Source organism: Eleutherodactylus coqui, chromosome 12, assembly GCF_035609145.1.
Source record: "Eleutherodactylus coqui strain aEleCoq1 chromosome 12, aEleCoq1.hap1, whole genome shotgun sequence".
In the NCBI taxonomy this organism is placed as follows: Eukaryota; Metazoa; Chordata; class Amphibia; order Anura; family Eleutherodactylidae; genus Eleutherodactylus; species Eleutherodactylus coqui.
The window spans coordinates 40,852,230-40,870,663 of NC_089848.1; the positions used below are offsets into that span (position 1 = coordinate 40,852,230).

General features: G+C 42.5%; 1 protein-coding gene across 1 annotated transcript in view; it reads left to right on the top strand.

Annotated features, from left to right (window-relative positions):
- CPNE4 (copine 4) overlaps window positions 1-18,434 on the top strand; it is a 298,691-nt gene that overhangs the window by 158,321 nt on the left and 121,936 nt on the right. The window contains exons 3-5 of the mRNA XM_066584935.1: window positions 4,573-4,644; window positions 10,095-10,169; window positions 15,506-15,589. Coding sequence (XP_066441032.1) covers window positions 4,573-4,644; window positions 10,095-10,169; window positions 15,506-15,589 — 231 coding nt within the window. The remainder of the gene's footprint in view (window positions 1-4,572; window positions 4,645-10,094; window positions 10,170-15,505; window positions 15,590-18,434) is intronic.

Sequence of the window (18,434 nt, forward strand, 5' to 3'; positions counted from 1 at the left end):
GCCTACAGTACCAACCCGGGCCACTGTAAAATGTAGTGGGACAACCCCTTTGAGGGCAATATTCCCTTTAGCCATGAACAGAAGAAAACTCTCGGCAACTAGTCACACCCAATGATTTGGTCTGCTTGACAGCTTGAACAGTCCACAGGGCAAACTTATAGATAGTAGTCTAGAACCATTCCACTACTCTGGGCTGCTTGTGGTTGTAATTTCTTCTCAAACCGGAGGCTAGAGTCTCTGGAAATACTGAGCAGGCTGGCCATAACCCATTTCAACACAGTTGATATCTCCAGTACCACAGAAGAGTGTGTCGACACACATGTGAGGCAGCCAAGAAGTCCCCTGTTTATTTCTTCAATGCAGCCTGGAACTTGAGGACCTGCCACTCTGAAAAATGTGACCGAAGGTCCAAAACAGACCAAGGAACAGTGCATAAAGGCTCTCCAACTAGCGAAACTATAGCTTCCCACTGCAGACTGTTAGGGCATACTGGAATTTGGAGTTTCAGCCATTTTAAATAACAATGTGGAAATCTGAAGCTGACTGGAAAGCAGCGGTGCCACAGGTAGACAAAAAACAATTACTTAGGTGGACTTTTGGAATAACGCAATAGGTGGAAGCATTAGGTAAATTTTGAAAATTTTGCCTGGTCCCTGAAATACCCCTTTAAGGATCACATTGTTATATAACCCTGTTAGTTGTTTCTCTGTAAGGGCGCCCACCCACTAGCGATTTTTTTTCCTTTGCGTTTTGCGTTTTTTCTCAAGAGCAATTAGTATAGAATGTGTTCCTGTCCACTGTCATTTTTTTTTTCGGTCCGTTGCAATTTTTAACATAGGAACTGTCAGTTGCATATGTGTCCTTATTTTTCTCTTAATGCACCCATGAATGTCAATGGAAATTAACGGAAAAGGCGCGAAACACTAGTAGGTAGTCACCCTTAAACCCATTTGCTTTAAATCTATTTAGGACTCACACACACTTGCGTTTTTGTAACGCTGCGTTTTTTGTTAACGCGATTCTCAATGGGACTTTCTAATGTTAAAAACGCAACGCACCAAAAACGCAAGTTGCGTTGCGTTTTTAACATTAGAAAGTCCCATTGAGAATTCACGCACACAAAGCCAAAACTACAAAAATAAAAAGCAGCCCACCTGCAAAGAACTTTATGTTGCATCACCGGGGCTTTTAAGTGACCCATCAATGCAACACTAGCAGCCATGGATGATGCTGGCGATGTGTCTTCCCCCCCCCCCCCTCTTTATTTCCTAATGCAGTCAGGCAGTTTTTTTGAGCCAAAGTGGATCCAGCATGATGAAATACAAGTCCTTACTCTCTATTCTCCATATTATTTGAACCCGCTTCAAGCTTTGGCTCAAAAGATGACATGAAAAACTGAGACAAAAACCAATGTGTGAAGCCAGCCTTGTTGGGATTTTTCATCTTCAGAGGATTGTAATGTTTTGAACTGTATATTTGTCTTTTAATTTTTTGTCAAGCGCTGTTTAAAGAGGTCTCGTCGTCTCATCTGGCAGCTGTCCGCTGTACGTGGAACGCATCTATTCTGAGACTTGTCCTGTTTGTTGTTTGGCGCACGCTGCTTCCTGCTGGCTGAAATAATCAGGCAGTGCTACAAATAGGATTCATTAGGGCTTCTTCACAAGACCACGTACAAGACAGAGAATAGAAACCATTGATTCCAATAGGTTCGTCCTCATGGAAGGACCCGCATACTGACCATCGGTCTATAGAGAAACTCATTGCATGTCCTACTGCTCTTCTTATCACAGATGAGAAATAGGCCATGCCAATGCCTGTAAATATGCCGCCTGGGCGTAAATCGGACAATGTGCTGTCCAATGTGCGTTACTTACACACGGGAAGTGTGCTGGGGGCCTTATGTGTATGCATGTATGATTTAACCCCTTAGTGACCGGCCTATCATGTATGAAGTGAGATTGCGCGGTGACCTCCATCCATACATCCTGCGTTCCGGCTGTTTCTTACAGCCAACACCCAGCGGCAACAGCTGCAATCCCAGTTGTTAACCTTTTTTTAATGCCGCTGTCAATTCTGATACAGGTAGCCGTGCAAGTGTCATGGCCCCCCCATCCCCCATACGGATGCCTAAATCCTGCACTACAGGAAAACGTGTTGGCAGCCCCTTAGGCCACTCTCACATACCGCTTTTTATTGCTATTAGTGAGGTGCCCCAAGCCCTGTACTAACCGCGATACAACACTCACACTGATTTTAATTGGGTTACTCAGATCTGCGCTCGAACGCGATGTTCCTAATGCTGCTATTTTCGAGAGCTGCCTGTTCTATTTTTGTGGTTTAACGTTTTTTAATGCACCTCCTCACCCATCATAACGATGGGGTACATTAAAAAGCACTGTCAAACGCTGTATCATGCGTTCAAAAATGCAGCTCGAAATTGCGGTAAAAATACCACAATTTAGAACTGTATTTTCTGAACGCATGTGTGAGAGCGGCCTTAGGGTGCGTGCATGTTTTTTGTTATACCTTTGAACGAAAATTAAGAAAAACACTTTAAAAAAACTGCATGCGGTATTCAAAGACCACGTACATTTTTAAGAAACTGCATACACTATAAAAACCCCACATGTTTTTGATGCGTTTTTCTATTGTGTGTAAAGTGTCCAATTATATATAGTATATACAGGGAGATGTATAACTTATACCAGCCATACAGAGATAGATAGATACCCTGGACCACTTCTCTGTGTAAGGAGACCAGCAGGCACGGAGATGCTGTAAACTGTCAGCAGGAGTGCAGGGGGATGACATCATCAGCAGCTTCCTCTATTCTGTGCCGTGTCATGTGTGTGTCTGCCTGCCTCTCTCCTCCCCCCTCCTTCCTCCTCTTCTCTGCTGCTCTCTGTCTTCCACTGTCTTCCGCAGCGCAGCAGTCATGTGGCTTGTAGTGCAACAAGCCAGTAATGCACTCTATATGCATTTGTATATGGCAGAGAATGGCCTCTGGGCCCCCTCAGCGCAGGGGCCAGGTCGCCATTGTGACCTCTGTGACCACAGATGGTACGCCAGTGCCTATCAAACCATCCTCGTGGGCTGCCATATGTAATGTGCAAGAGACCTGATACTATAAATTATGTTTTTATGACTTCTTTTTACCCCATAGTGGAAACAGATTTTTTTTAAAACACAGACTTTATGGCTTCTTATTGTAGTCAGAACTCCTCCATTATGTCTGTGCAGTAGTCCATTCCATAATGCACAGGGTATCTCTACCCACTATCATGGAAGATGCCACTGCATGTGAAAAATCGGGGTACTATTTTCTGATCTGCTACAGGGTCCAATTAGGAGAACTACAATAAACAGATGAGTACAGTATATTCGAGGAAAAAAAAGTTAAACTATGTTAATAAATTAACATAAGAGAGGATGTGAGGCGGCTGCAGGAGGATCTGGATAACTTGTGCGGTTGAGCAGAAAATTGGCAAATGAGGTTTAGCACTGATAAATGTAAGGTTCTGCACATGGGCAGAGGAAATACACATCACCATTACACACTAAGGGCTCAGTCAGACGAGCACATTTTTCACACATGTATAGGCGCGTTTTCGATTTGCATCTATTAGAACAAATGCTTTCCAATGGAAGCGGTCACATGTCTGTTTTTTAGAAGCGGAAAACATTCGCACCTGCGAAAGATAGGACATGTGGGTGCAAATGGACCCGGTCACACATTGTTTTTGACGGTTGAGGGGCGACCTAATAACTATGTATAAATATATCAGGGGACAATACAGAGATCTCTCCCATCATCTCTTTATACCCAGGACTGTGACTGTAACAAGGGGGCGCTCTCTACGTCTAGAGGAAAGAAGGCTTCTACACCGATATGGAAGGGGGTTCTTTACTGTAAGAGCAGTGAGATTGTGGAACTCTCTGCCTGAGGATGTGGTGATGGTGACTCACTAAAAGAGTACAAGAGGGGCCTGGACATCTTTTGTTGAGCGATACAATATCATGTGTTATAATAATTATTAAAAAACTCAGAAGTGTGGGTGATCCGGGGATTGTAACGATTACCAGATTGGAGTCAGGAAGGAATTTATTTTCCCTTAAATTAGTAAAAAATTGGCATCTACCTCATTAGAATTTTTGCCTTCCTCTGGACCAACATTGGGGGGTAACAGGCTGAACATATGTCTTTTTTCGGCCTTCCATACTATGTTACAATGTTTTACCACGTGGTGAAGCTACACTAACTGTAATTCCTGGGCTTTATCATTGAAAATTCGGCTAATATTTAACAATTTTAATTTTTTTTCCAGCTGGAAACACGCCATTTCCACTTTTATTCACGGAAGCGCATGCCTTCTTCCCCTCTGCAAAAATCTTGCATGTTCTGCTTCAATCACTCCTTCACATTATGGATAATATTCATATCAGATAATAGGTTGATGTTAAAGCCCCTCTTTTTGCCTGTTGTGACAAGCTTGTTGAAGAGCTATTAAGATGAACAGATATATCTTTTTTTACCCAAGTAATATATTCTTGTTTTCTTCTTTCTCTCTGTAGATCGTGTCACAAAGGAAACTGTCAAAATCATTGCTGAAGCATGGAAACACAGCGGGGAAGTCATCTATAACGGTATGAATGCGGCAGAGGTTCATACCTTCGCAAAAAGTGGGATAATAGAGAGATATAATTAACATTTAACTGCGCCCTCCATTGGGATGCAAATAAGGAGGCGAGACGTCTGATGATTTCAAATCGGGTCACAAGATAAAATATCATCTATTTCATCAACTAAAGTACTAGAAATATAATATGTTTGTGCAATATGCAGAGAATAGAACCCACTGTTGTCAATGGGGTCTTTCACCTGAACGATTTTTTTTGTACGCATTTTGGTCGCACATATCAAAAATAGGTCATGCCTTATTTTTCAGCATATTTGTGCACCAAAGGTACCATAGAAATCTATGGGAGGTGCGCAGATCTACACTACGCTGCGCAATTCTGTGTGTGTTTAAACACATTTAGACATCATTAGGCTAAATAGCCTATTAAATCAGGGCAGGGGGTGTCGTGCGCCCATATGAACATGCCCTGCGTGCGCAAAAAACAGTACAGTTCTGTGTGTAGAGATGCACACAACTCTACCTTGTTCAGTGTGGAAATACATTGAGCTGAGGCGAATGAATTTGCGCATACGCTCATCTGAACCCGCCCTTAGGGCTCCTTCACAGGTATTTGTGCACACCTTATATGGCGAAAAGAACCCATTGTTTTCAGAAGTGCGTGCACAAAAAAAATCCTACTCTATTGTCCTGCGTTTAGTGCCGGAAAAGTGCCATAGACGATTATGGCAGGTGCGCAAATACATAAGGGGACAGCTGAAACACTACACAAAACGCCTACTGTCATTTTTGCGCATGCAAGGCCAGTTAAAGGGGTTGTCTCACGGCAGCAAGTGGGGTTCAGCACTTCTGTATGGCCATATTAATGCACCTTGTAATATACATCGTGCATTAAATATGAGCCATACAGAAGTTATTCACTTACCTGCTCCGTTGCTGGCGTCCTCGTCTCCATGGTGCCGTCTAATTTCAGCGTCTAATCGCCCGATTAGACGCGCTTGCGCAGTCCGGTCTTCTCCCTGGTGAATGGGGCCACTCGTGCCGGAGAGCTGGTCCTCGTAGCTCCACCCCGTCACGTGTGCTGATTCCAGCCAATCAGGAGGCTGGAATCGGCAATGGACCGCACAGAGCCCACGGTGCACCTTGGGAGAAGACCCGCGGTGCATCGTGGGTGAAGATCCCGGCGGCCATCTTAGTAAGGTAAGGAAGAAGTCGCCGCAGCGCGGGGATTCGGGTAAGTACTAAACGTTTGTTTTTTTAAACACATGCATCGGGTTTGTCTCGCGCCGAACGGGGGGCCTATTGAATAAAAAAAAAAACCGTTTCGGCGCGGGACAACCCCTTTAACATCCTTTCCATAGAATTTAATGGCTATTTAAAGCTGATAAGGTCCAGCTGTCTTCTTTTCCTGCGTTTTGCAGTGTTCCGCCCGTCCTTTGCGTATTTGCGCACTTGCCATAGACTTATACGGAACTTTTGCTCCGCAGGAAGATAGAGCAGGCCCTATTTTTTTTACACATGCACAAAACATTGAGAACGCACCCATTGAAATCAATGGATTCCATTTTCTGTGTTTACCGTGTTCAGATTTTGCGTGAAGAAGCCCTGATTCATCGCACTTGACTCCGGCAATCTGTTCATTCACCTGACACGCGATGACTTTCTCTAATTCCTGAAGTGAATGACACAGATATATAACAGGTCTGTTACTGATAATGACTAAGGTTAGGAAAGGTATTATTTCTCCTTAGGGAGAGTACCTAGAAGGTATGAGGAGACTTATAAGGCCATCCATGCTCCTCTGGGTAATATGCAAATATGGAAGATGGAACAATACCTCTGCAGCGCCACCTATTGAAAAGCAGCATCCCTACAAGTCAATGTCAGGCTTCTTTGACAAGCCTTGTAGGTGGCACTGCAGAGATTATTGTTCCATCTTCCCTATTTAATAATGACTAAAACAAAGGCTTGCTAAAATGATTATTAGGCCAATTTCACACGAGATGGGAGATTTTTGCATGCGTTTTTGTGCATGTAAAATCGTTCATGCAAACTGAAGAGAGTAGAGCCCATTAATTCTATGCGTTTATGCACTAGACTTTAATGTGTGAAAATGTATGCAACATGCTCTATTCTTGTGCGCTTTTGTACACCCAAGGCACCATAGAAGTCTATGGGGGTCTGCAATTGCGCACCATGTCCATATGAAATCACACACTGTACGTGTTATACACACGTGAAATTAAAGACTGGTGTGAGTGGCCCAGTAGAAATCAATAGGCTTTTAGCAGCACATATTATGCATATGACATACACCCATGTAAGTGAGCCCTAAGATCTACAGGGTAGCAGTATGTTTAAAATGTTTTTTTGTTTTTTTTTAAAAAGCCTCCAAAACCTCCTGAAATTGGTGTTTTTTGGAGGTGTTTAAAAATGCTTAGGGAATAGTGTGTGAACGACCCCCTGAATTAATGTGCATGTGGAAGAATTTTTCTCTCTACAGATTTTGCTGCAATTCCTCAGCAAATTCCTCATGTGTTATATGCAGATTTTTCTCTGCATTGTGGTTTGGCCATACAGAAGTTATACACTTACCCCCTCCGGTGTTGGCGTCCCTGTCTCCATGGCACCGACCGAAGCCTTCTTCCGCCTCGATTAGGCGTGCTTGCGCAGTCTGCTCTTCTGTCCCATTGAATGGGGCCGCTCTGGCATGCGCAGAAGACCTGTGCGGCGCGAGCACGCCGGAGTGGACCCATTCAACAGAACAGAAGAGAAGACTGCGCAAGTGCGTCTAATCGAGGGAGAAGAAGGCTTCGGTCGGCGCCATGGAGACGGGGACGCCAAGACCAGAGGGGGTAAGTATATAACGTCTGTATGGCTCATATTTAATGCACGATGTATATTACAAAGTGCATTAATATGGCCATACAGAAGTGCTTAACACCGCTTGCTTGCGCGGGACAACCCCTTTAAGTAATGCAAAGGCGAGAGATGAGCAGCTTCTCTTATCAGAATTTAGACTTCTCTCAGGAGAAAGGCCTGTAGGAGGTGAATACAAGAATCTACTGCATCCTAGTCTATAATATTGAACATGTTAGCCATTTAGCTGCTGCTATTTACTAAGAAGGAAGATATGCCTATATATGCGTGTTTGCATAGGCTGATATGAGAAGCATATGAAAATATATATAAAATAGAATACATATATTACTATAACAGAGCACCATTTATTTCCTGTGAAATGCAGCAAAATGCCAAATGGCTAACTGAAAACTAAACGGCTCCTATAATAGTCAATGGTGTCCATTCGTCCCTGTTCGGTTCAATCATAAGATGACTTTTAGATTCCAATAAATTGCCGCATGACGTTGTTATCCCGACTGCACATTACTTAGAATGTACTTATATTAGAGTTTTCGGCTTGATATGTCAGAACCCGGGCTGATAGCACAGAAGTGTTAGTCGGTTATTCTTAGCATAAATAATTTGACTCTACAGAATGAATGAAGCGAAGTAAAGGAAACGGATCCTAGTAATGTGAAGGTCATCTACTAATGACACAACCCATGAACCCATTACGTTTAGCGCAAATCTTTCCTTCCTCATCAGAAATAAACCAAGTTCAACAATACCTCATTATTTTAAAAACACACAAAAGCGAGAAATGCAGGACGAATTGTGAAACTTCATACAGTAGGCGCTCCTCCAGAGAGAATTCATATATCCATATCCGACTCAGGGAAACGTAATGTGTCTTGCAAAAGTGTATTCTCCTTCATCAGAAAAATGAGACTCAGGGATTCTTCAGATGGGTGTATTTTTGTGTGCGCAGAGAATAGAACCCATTGATGTTAATGGGTTTATTCTCATTTTGTGTTTTTGCATGTTCATTTCTCGTGGGCGCAAAAAAAATTTAATCTGCTCTATTTTGTGCGAATTTGTGCACCAAAGGCCTCCAAAGAAGTGTATTGTAGGTGTGTAAATGTGCATGCAATACACAAGGGAATGGTCGAAGTAGCCTTTTAAATCAGGATGGGGGTATCTTGCACGCATATGAACAGACCCTGCATGCGCATAATAGTGCAGTACAACGCGCAGACACGCAGGCAAATCTACCTTCTTTATAGTGCAAATACATTGCACTGAGGCATGAGCATTTGCGCATATGCTTGTCTGAAGGAGTCCATAGGGCAAAATTTACGCACGCGACGACGCTTTTTGAACTTAAAGATGAGCGATGAGCTCATCGCTGATCTTTTATGCTGCATAAACGATGCGCGATGAGCTTGATCGCTCATCGCTCAGTTTAAACAGCGGCCGTTAAGTAGTGAATTGCCTTTGTGTTATCTCAATGGAGAGGGGCGGGGGAACGAGAGGAGAGAAATCTCCTGCACTACCCCGCCCCCAGCTGGCCGCTCTGTGAGCGAGCCAGCTCTGCTAGCTCCCATGCAACAGCACGAGAGCGCGGAGACACAGGGACAAGTGTCAGGCATCGTTTGCCCAATATTCGTCCCGTGTAAAAGGACCTTAATAGTAAAGTGGGTGAGTTTTTAACAAATTTATACAGAATTGACCTACGGTGCAGATTTGAAATCCACAGCATATCAATTCTATGCATGGATTGTCACTATGGACTTTACCCCTTTCAATGAACCAGTTAACTTTCATAGCAAATCCGCAGCAAAATCTGTATGCAGCATGTGAGTATTCTGACACAGATTAATTGAGCAAAACCCACAGCGGAATCTCTGCCCCATGTGGCCATACCTTGCTGGTTCATTCACATTATGGCCATCTTGCCAATGTGTGTAACTTGTAAATATGATGTACGATCCGACTTCTGATGTATTCCCAGGGCACATAGGAAGTGAACAAAGATTTATTACAAGGTCGACCGACCCAGAGGGATGTTTATACATTGAGTCCAAATCTCTGGGTCCCTCTTATATCACATACAGAGTTTTATATATTAAGTAGGCAGGCTTATTAAAAGCTAACACTTATTGGTTCATCTTATCTTTTCATCACATAAAGAAACCAGGAAGAGTATATTTGCTTTCACTTATGCGAGTTACACTCAGAAAAGGTGGGAAGGAGATACAGGAAGAGAGCGAGATAGAGAGATGTGGGAGTAAGGGAAGGGGGTTGTTAGTGGGTGAATTCCAGTTCAGGCTCCTGGTATCTGGTTACACAGTGTATCTTAGCTACAGTTCATTTGGTTAATACATAACGGTATATAATATGCTCCAGCCTTTGGGCTAATAACAGAGAAACAATAGCTTATATGTCCTCGTACCATAAATAGACTCTGACAGACCCTATTAAACCTTCTCTAACCTCTGCATTAAAACTATTTAAGACAAAGAGGCAATGTTGTCAATAGCAACCGATATGTGCAAAATATTAGAGTACATAGAAAGTGAACATCATGTTAACTCTTAGCATTGTCTGTTTTAGGTGATTGCAGAAGAATTATCTGGAAATGATGATTATGTTGAACTCTCTTTCAGTGCCCGGAAACTGGATGACAAGGTAAAATGTTTACCTGCAATTGTGTTCTAAAACAGAAACATTCCTCTGAGCAGAGTTTGTCATCCTCTACAGGAACACCTGAAAAAAACATTTATCTCGGGGGAACGGAACCCCTACAATTTTTTTTTCCAAAGAAGAAGCAAAATGCAATATGTAAGATTAAGCAAAATTTCAAACCCCAGACGTTAGACCCGACGATTGACCCACCAACAGTCACATTAAAATTGGAAAAGCCCTCTTGGAAATGTCACTTTTTATTGTAGATTTTGAATTAATGTCTTAAGTAAATATTAATTAAGTGCATTTTTAACCCAGGTGACATAACGCAGTTAAGCCTTAAGAAATAGTAAATTGGTTCCTGTTTTGTATTCCATTTTTTGTGACTCTAGCTGTATGAGATCTTGTATTTTGTGAGACATTTTCTATTTTCTATAGGAACCAATTTTGGCTAAATATGTATAGAATATGTTTTTATTTTTTTATTGCGGTCAAAGAACTGGGAAAAAAAGCCATTTCGCCATTGTTTTTTGGGATTTTTTTTACATTGGGGTATAAATATTATGTTCACCCTATTCTATGGGCCATTATGATTTTGACAATGCCAAATTTATAGAGGTTTTATGTTTTACTACTTTTGAAAGAAATACTTATTTTATATTTTCTATACAAAAAGATTTTTCTGTGTCATCACATTCAAAGACCACAGCATTTTTATTTTTCCATTAACCCCCTCATGACGCGGCCCCCTTTTTTTTCCATTTCGTTTTTACTCCCCCCTTTAAAAAAAATTGTAACTCCTTTATTTATCCATCGACGTTGCTGTATGAGGGCTTGTTTTTTGCAGGACGAGTTGTTGTTTTCAATGGTGCTATTTAAAGTACCATATAGTGTACTGAAAAACTTTAAAAAAATTCTAAGTGGAGTAAAATGAAGAAAAAACGACATTCCGCCATCTTTCAGTGCGTCTTGCGTAAATTCACAGGACATGAGTTTTGGGTTTAAAATGACACCACAATGAGCTCTGTTTGTCCAAAACTGTACTGCTTTTGTTAGATGCACTGTTCAGACACAATCCTCTGCTTCTGTGTCTGGCAGGCATGGGCATCGTCCTGCTCTTCCTGTTCACTGAACTTACATTTATTTTCTTCCAGCACTCCTAGGGCTAATTGCTTCTGGGTCTTCAGCTCAGCTGATGCAACTTTTCTAATCACCTCCCAATATAGCTGCCCTGGGCCTTACAGACACTGCTGTAGTGTTGTTGTGTGATTCATGTCCATGACTCCATGTTTAGCCACTGCTCCGGCAGTTTCCCTGCTACCTTGCTTTCTGCTTGTGTTCTGTGTCCTCCATTCGTGTATGCAGCTGTCTCTTACCATCGTGAGTCTGCCTCTCTGTTCATCCCTGTCAGCCTGTACCCCCTTTGTTCTTATACACCCCAATATTATTCTGTCGTTTGTTTAATAGGTGTTCTGTTCTGTCAGGGTCAGTCAGCACCTAGAAGAAGACCGTGGGGTCGTCCTTATTAGGACGAGTGCTCCGCTAATAGGCAGGGGTTTCCCTCTTCTGGTTATTAGTTCAGGGCAAGATACTTTCCCTAGTTTCCATCTGCATACGGGGTTCATACATCCAGTATCTTACCTCCCACGCTGGGTTCGGCTGTCAACCGTACTGGACTGGATCATCACCTACGTGGTAGGTTGACACAGTGGTTTCACATCCACAGTTGTTACAGCTCTTTTCCAGTAGAATGAAAGAAGTGCATCCTAATCAGTTGGAGGAATAATTCAAACTTCAGAAGACACATGATTCAGACTTCAGACTCTCAAATTAATTCAGCAAGGAAAAAGATTACAGCAGCACTACCAGGTTACCACAACCGTGGGAGGTTCCTGAGAGAATTGTTGCAAAGCTTCACGAGAAAGGGGACCAGACTCCAATGGTTCCAGAAATCCAAACATACTCGATAGATGGTCAGTGAGCAGCAACATGAGCGTCTTCAATAAAAATACATCCAGTTGATGCCACTTTATTTACTTCATGACAGACAAAAAAAGCACAACGTTTCAACCCACGCATGGGGCTTTCTCTCAGGGTTGAAACGTTGTGCTGTTTGTCTGTCATGGAGTAAATAAAGTGGCATCAACTGGATACATTTTTATTGAAGACGCTCATGTTGCTGCTCACTGACCATCTATCGAGTATCCCAAATTAATTCAGTCTCCATTTTTTTCAGAGCTCATAATTATTTCAGACTCCAAATTCCAAAGTTAATTCAGCCCTCATACAGCTAAGTTAATTCACACCCCAAATTTAAAGAAACACTAGTTAGAGTTATCAAATTAGTTATTTTTTCTTATCTGAAGAATCATTAAATCCTTCTCTTCCACTGGGTCACATGATCGTATAGTAACTCCCTGTGCATTTCCTGTCCTTTTGTTCTCTCCAGGAGTCACTTCCAGTATGATGAGATTAGATTGTACAACACAAGGATTTGGAAAGGGGGTAGACACAAACTCCTATCAGAGTTACTGATGCTGATTGCACAGGTTCCTGTCACGCCGTTAAGATGAAGTTCAGCTTCCCTGACTATATACTTATGGTCTGTTAGCTTATTTAGGAGAATATAGAGGGATGAATAATCACAGTGCCCTTCCAACAGACAGAGATAGTCCTGGGTTTAGTTGAAGGGTCTGATCTAACAAAGACTTGTGTCCTATGTACAGACAGTGCATCGAACCCTGGCTGTAAAATGCTGACCCACAGTAAGAAATCCATACCTAAAGTGAAGCATATTTAGAAGTGGGCAGTATAGAAATGTGTCTAGTAATAACCTTTTCAAAACCTGGCATATTACCAAAGTAGGACGGTATCCATTTGTCTTAAAGTAAAGAAAGTTTCTCAGTCACTATTAACAATTATTTTTGCTTTAATGTTTTGATGGTTGATCCCATATTTTTCTGACTATAAGATGCACATTTTATCTCCAGAAAATTGGTAAAATCTCTGTGCTTCTTATCTTGTGGATGCACCTTTTAAAATAGTTGTTTATCTGTCTTTTTTCAGGGAGGCAGGAAGTAGAGGAGAGGTTTATTGTGGTCATTTTCTGAGAGAGTTCTTATCTCTCTTTCTCTTTGTGCCCTGTCAGGTCAGCTGTAGTTTGGACAGGTGTGTGAAGGCTGGGAGAGAGGGCATCAGGATATCCCTCTGTGCTCTGATTAATTGGAGTCTTCAGAGAGAGTTTTGTTGGCTTGCTGCTGTCAGTTTGATGGCCAAGGAGGGAGGGTTAGGAGGGGTCTCTCTGCACTGAAAATCTGCCATTTCATCTCTCTGCCCTGGCTTCTAGCAACTAATGTCATCTTTTAATCCCGCTTCCCATATCTCCATGACCATGTGGTTCCAGGAGCTTGAAGTGTTATAGACAAAGGGGCAAAGAATAGGCTCTGCTCTCTGTCCAACTCCAATCAGTCTCACATTTTTCTCTCTATCGCCCCACAAAATTCCCTGATTGGACAGCCTGCCTGTGTACAGGTGTGATTGTTCTCAGTGAGAGAAACCAAGTAATCTTGTAGATATGATAACTTTTAATGGCTTACAAAAATACATGATGTTACAGCAAGCTTTCAGGTCTTCTGTGGAACCATTTTAGCCTGAGGAAGGATCAATAGAAGATCTGAAAGCTCGCTGTAACATCATGTATTTTTGTTAGCCATTAAAAGGTATCATATCTACAAGATTACTTGGTTTCTCTCACTGAGAAAAATCACACTTAGCTCTACCAGCTAACACTGTACCAAACCTTTTTTTTTGTGTACAGGTTGGCATGGAGGTTTTAGTACCCTGTTGGGCTGCCTCTAGCTTGAATGTAAGATGTGATAAGGGCGGGTATGAAGGCTCTAGTACCCTGTTGGGCCACTTTTAGCTTGGATGCAAGATGTGATATGGGTGGGGATGAAGGCTCTAATACCCTGTTGGGCCACCTCTAGTTTGAATGTAAGATGTGATACAGGTGGGTATGGAGGCTCTAGTACCCTGTTGGGCTGCCTCTAGCTTGAAAGTAAGATGTGATACAGGTGGGTATGGAGGCTCTAGTACCCTGTTGGGCCGCTTCTAGCTAACATATGATACAGGTGGGCATGAAGGCCCTAGTACCCTGTTGGGCCGCTTCTAGTTAGGATGCAAGATGTGATACGGGTTGGTATGAAGGCTCTATTACACTGTTGGGCTGCCTCTAGCTTGAAAGTAAGATGTGATATAGGTGGGCATGAAGGCTCTATTACCCTGTTGGGTCGCCTCTAGCTTAAAAGTAAGACGTGATACAGGCAGGTATGGAGGCTCTAGTACCCTGTTGGGCCGCTTCTATCTAGGATGCAAGATGTGATATGGGTGGGAATGGAGGTATACAGGTTCCATATGGTATACATTGGCATATCCCTCCACATTTGCTGTAACTGAGTGTCTAGATTATGCAAACTCATAGGCTGTAGAAGTTGGCATCCCAGATGGTCCCATACATGTTCTATTGGTGATAAATCTGGCGATCGGACAGCCACAGAAGTGTGACAATGTTGTGGGGACATTCTTGTGACCCCCTTGTGTATGTGCGGCCGAGCATTATCCTGCTAGAAAATGCCTCGAATCTCTGCCATGAGAGGAACACATCTGGCTGCAGGATATCCTGAACATATCGCTGAGCTGTCATTGTCCCTTGTACCACTACTAGGGGTGGTTGACTGTGGTAGGTGATTGCCCCCAGACAATCACATCAGCAGTGAGGGCAGTGTACAGCCAAGACAGGATTGAGGCGCTCACCCCTAGGTCTTCAGACTCCAACATGTTGGTCGCCAGTATGCCAATACTAAATCTGGATTCATCGCTAACACAATCTAGTTCAACTCCGTACAAAGGTGACTGTGGTAGGTGTCAAAGGCAGTACATATGATGGCCACCATGAGACCAAATGTCCTTCAGCCAAGTACCTGGAAATGGTTTTAAGACACAGAGGTGTAACGATGGCGCCACCTGTCTCTATGCATGCCTAATTTTTGCAGCAAAATGACAACTTTTTCTAGGGGTCGGATTTTTTTAAAATAAAGAGTATGATAGCCGTATAGATTATAGCTCTTACATTGAGATAACGTGATATAAAAAGATATTTGGGGGATATCACATGTAGTGCAAAGTTGAAATGAGTAAAACCAGATATTGTAAAGTAAGACTGACAGTGTAACAAATCTTACAGTTATCCAATCTCCCATTTCAATCAACTGTGACAGAAGAGATGTAAGCAGACAGAATAGATCTGCCAATCCATTTAATTGAATACCATTCCATTTCAGGATTTTTTCAGCAAGTCAGATCCATTCTTGGAAACCTTCAGAATGAATGATGACGGCACTCAGCAGCTGGTTCACCGGACTGAGGTAAGAGACTAGTCTATGGATGTATACAGAATCTGGGTAGGGGAACACAATAGGGGTAAGCCAGGCTTGTCTCTGTTATCTTGATGCCGCATGGCGGCTTTACAGATGCTTGTAATTGGCAATCTCTATATTGTCAGAAACATATGGGATATTTAAATTACTCTTGTGTTCTTCATTAGAAACTTCAAAATAAAGCAGCATCTGTTTGTATCTTGTGAAGTGTGGGATGTTTTATGCCCAAATCAAGTTTTCTGAACAGCATAGCTTAATGTACTTGTGTATTCCTCTTGCATTATGTTCTCATATTATGTAATTACTTTTATAAGACTGCCCTGGTATACATCCTTATACCATTAGTGATGGTTGTTTAATATTCAGGGAGCGATCAAACATCTCCCATATCATAACTAGTAAATGGCTAACTCAGCATTTTCATACAGAGAATATAGAGTAGGGTACTAAACTGGCAGATCGTGGTCCTAATCTAGAATGGGGATACCAGTTGACTGGACTTCCATCATTCAGCAGATCAAGGGTCGGCAACCAGCACTACTGTGAATTGCTACTCCCACCCTGCTAGAGAGAACCATAGTTATTCGACTGCCTAGTTAATCATCTGTGTTTCTCTTTGAAGACCTCTCGGATTGGCCATCGCAGGGGAGCATTGAGCACTTTCCTCATCTGTGGCGTGTTTACTTGGTTAATACAGACTTATCTGTCACGCTTATAGGCTGTAGTGAGATAGAAAAAAATGTAAAAAGTGGAGCATCCAATTTGTATGCCATAGCAAACTACAAGGATACGTGCTCTTAGGTGGTTAGATGGGCGATGGTGCCAGTTAAAGTAGACTAGGTGCTCCCAGCCCAGGTGAAAGCTACACTCAAAATTAAGTGGACATGGTATCAATGGGGAAATTAACACAAAAAACTGGGGCTCAGTGTATAAGTCAGGGGATCAAACTTGACTTGTCGTTTATTTAATAACCAGCAAGTATGATGCATTTCGAGGTGAGAGCCTCTGCCTCAGATATGCTGGACAATGCACAACATTAGCCATGGAGAAGGCCACTAGCCTTGAAGCACGTCAAACTGACTAGTTGTTAAATAAATGGGCAGTTGGGTTTTATCCCTCGACTCTGATTTCCTACTTACAAAGTTTGCACCGAGCTCCAGTTTTTTTGTCAAGTTCTCCACATTATAGGTTATATCTGTGTGGCAGAGACATGTATCAATCAATGAGCGCTTTCCTAACACCGCTTCCCAAACATTATTAATGAGCCTATCATTGTATTGGGACGGAGCAAAGGCTGTCAGGGAGAAGAAGGGCATTATGTGGGGGGGGAGATTGTGATGTGGGAAGCAGATATGGCTATGTACGGAGAGAGATTGTGATGTAAGAGGTGACATTGTGAATGAGGACATCTAGTTCTGTGCGGTGATTTGGAGGGGGTGGGTGTGGAGAAAAAAAATGTCTTTGTAACCCAGTAATTATCTGTACTCCTGCACCTGTTTACAGTACACCTGGTGAGATGGATACACCTTCTTACACCTTGCTATCTTTCCTTTTGCCCCACTATGTTGTTCCTATTTTTCCCTTAATTAAGCTGTCACTGTCTCCCATTATTGATCCTTCATTCTTCTCTTTGCCCTACTTGTTGGGGGTCCCATTAATTTTAGGGGCTGGTCTGATTAAGGCCGGGCTCACATAAGTGGGTAGGATTCTACGTGCAGATATCCGCAATGAAAGACCTATGAATGATCGCAGGTTGAGGTATGGTTGCATATGCATGCGGTTTTCCATGCAGATGTACAGGGTATGGACAGTGTATCGTCCACGTGGAAGAAAGACCCCAAGCCGGAAATGACATCAGAAAATAGCCCAACCCCCTGGGGAAAAAACAAACAAAAAAAAACTTGTCTTCTGTAGGAAGAGCCCAGAAGAACTAGCGGAGGTTGCAGACAGCAGTCCGGATGGTGTGCCGCTCCTCCCAGACTCCGTCCTGCATTGTCTGCCCACAAATTCCTGCTTTCTCTAATCCATTTGTTATCTGGTCTCCTAGCAACTTGTGTACGAATCCACGTCCAGTGTTAATTGTGTATGCACGGCAGATCGAACGCATCCATAGAGATCAATGGAGCCCAAATGCGCAAAATCCATGGTGAAATAAAGCATGCTGCGATTTTTCTTCCGCTCGCAGAATTCGTAATTTCTACCCACAGGCGTGAACAAACCGGTAAAAGTCCATGCATTTCAATGCCCGCTTGGACCTTGATTGCAGAATCTGCAATTCAAATCTGCTTGTGTGAAACCCCCTAATTGTAGAGACCTGTTCCAGGGTTTGAATGAATTTTAGGGTTTGGTCTGAATTCATTTCAGGGGTATGGTTAGGGTCTGGGGTGTAGGGTCTAAATCATTTTAGAGTCTGGTGTGAATTAAATTAGGGGTCTGATTTTTTCACTGACTAATAATAATTAAAAAAAAACCTTGGTGTAAAGAATTGTAATTACTGTACTTCTACAACATCTGCAAAATGCTAACGCGAAGATCTCCTTACTGTTGGTGTTCGGCTCTGGCCATCACCAGACTTTTGGACAGGTATTACATCTACAGTAGTAGATTCTGTCGGATGAACCGTTATTACTTTTCTTTTACTGCTAAAAGTTTAGGGTTTTCCAGGGAGAGATTCAAGAGCAGGGTTGCCATGATGCCAGGAGTTCCCAAAGGAGTAATAGTGTGGGGAATGTTTTCTTGGTACACCCTCGGTCATCCAATGCCTGTGGCTGGAAGACATAATTAATTACTGCAGTACTAAAGACCAAGAGAGGTCTAATGCAATTCTAGATAG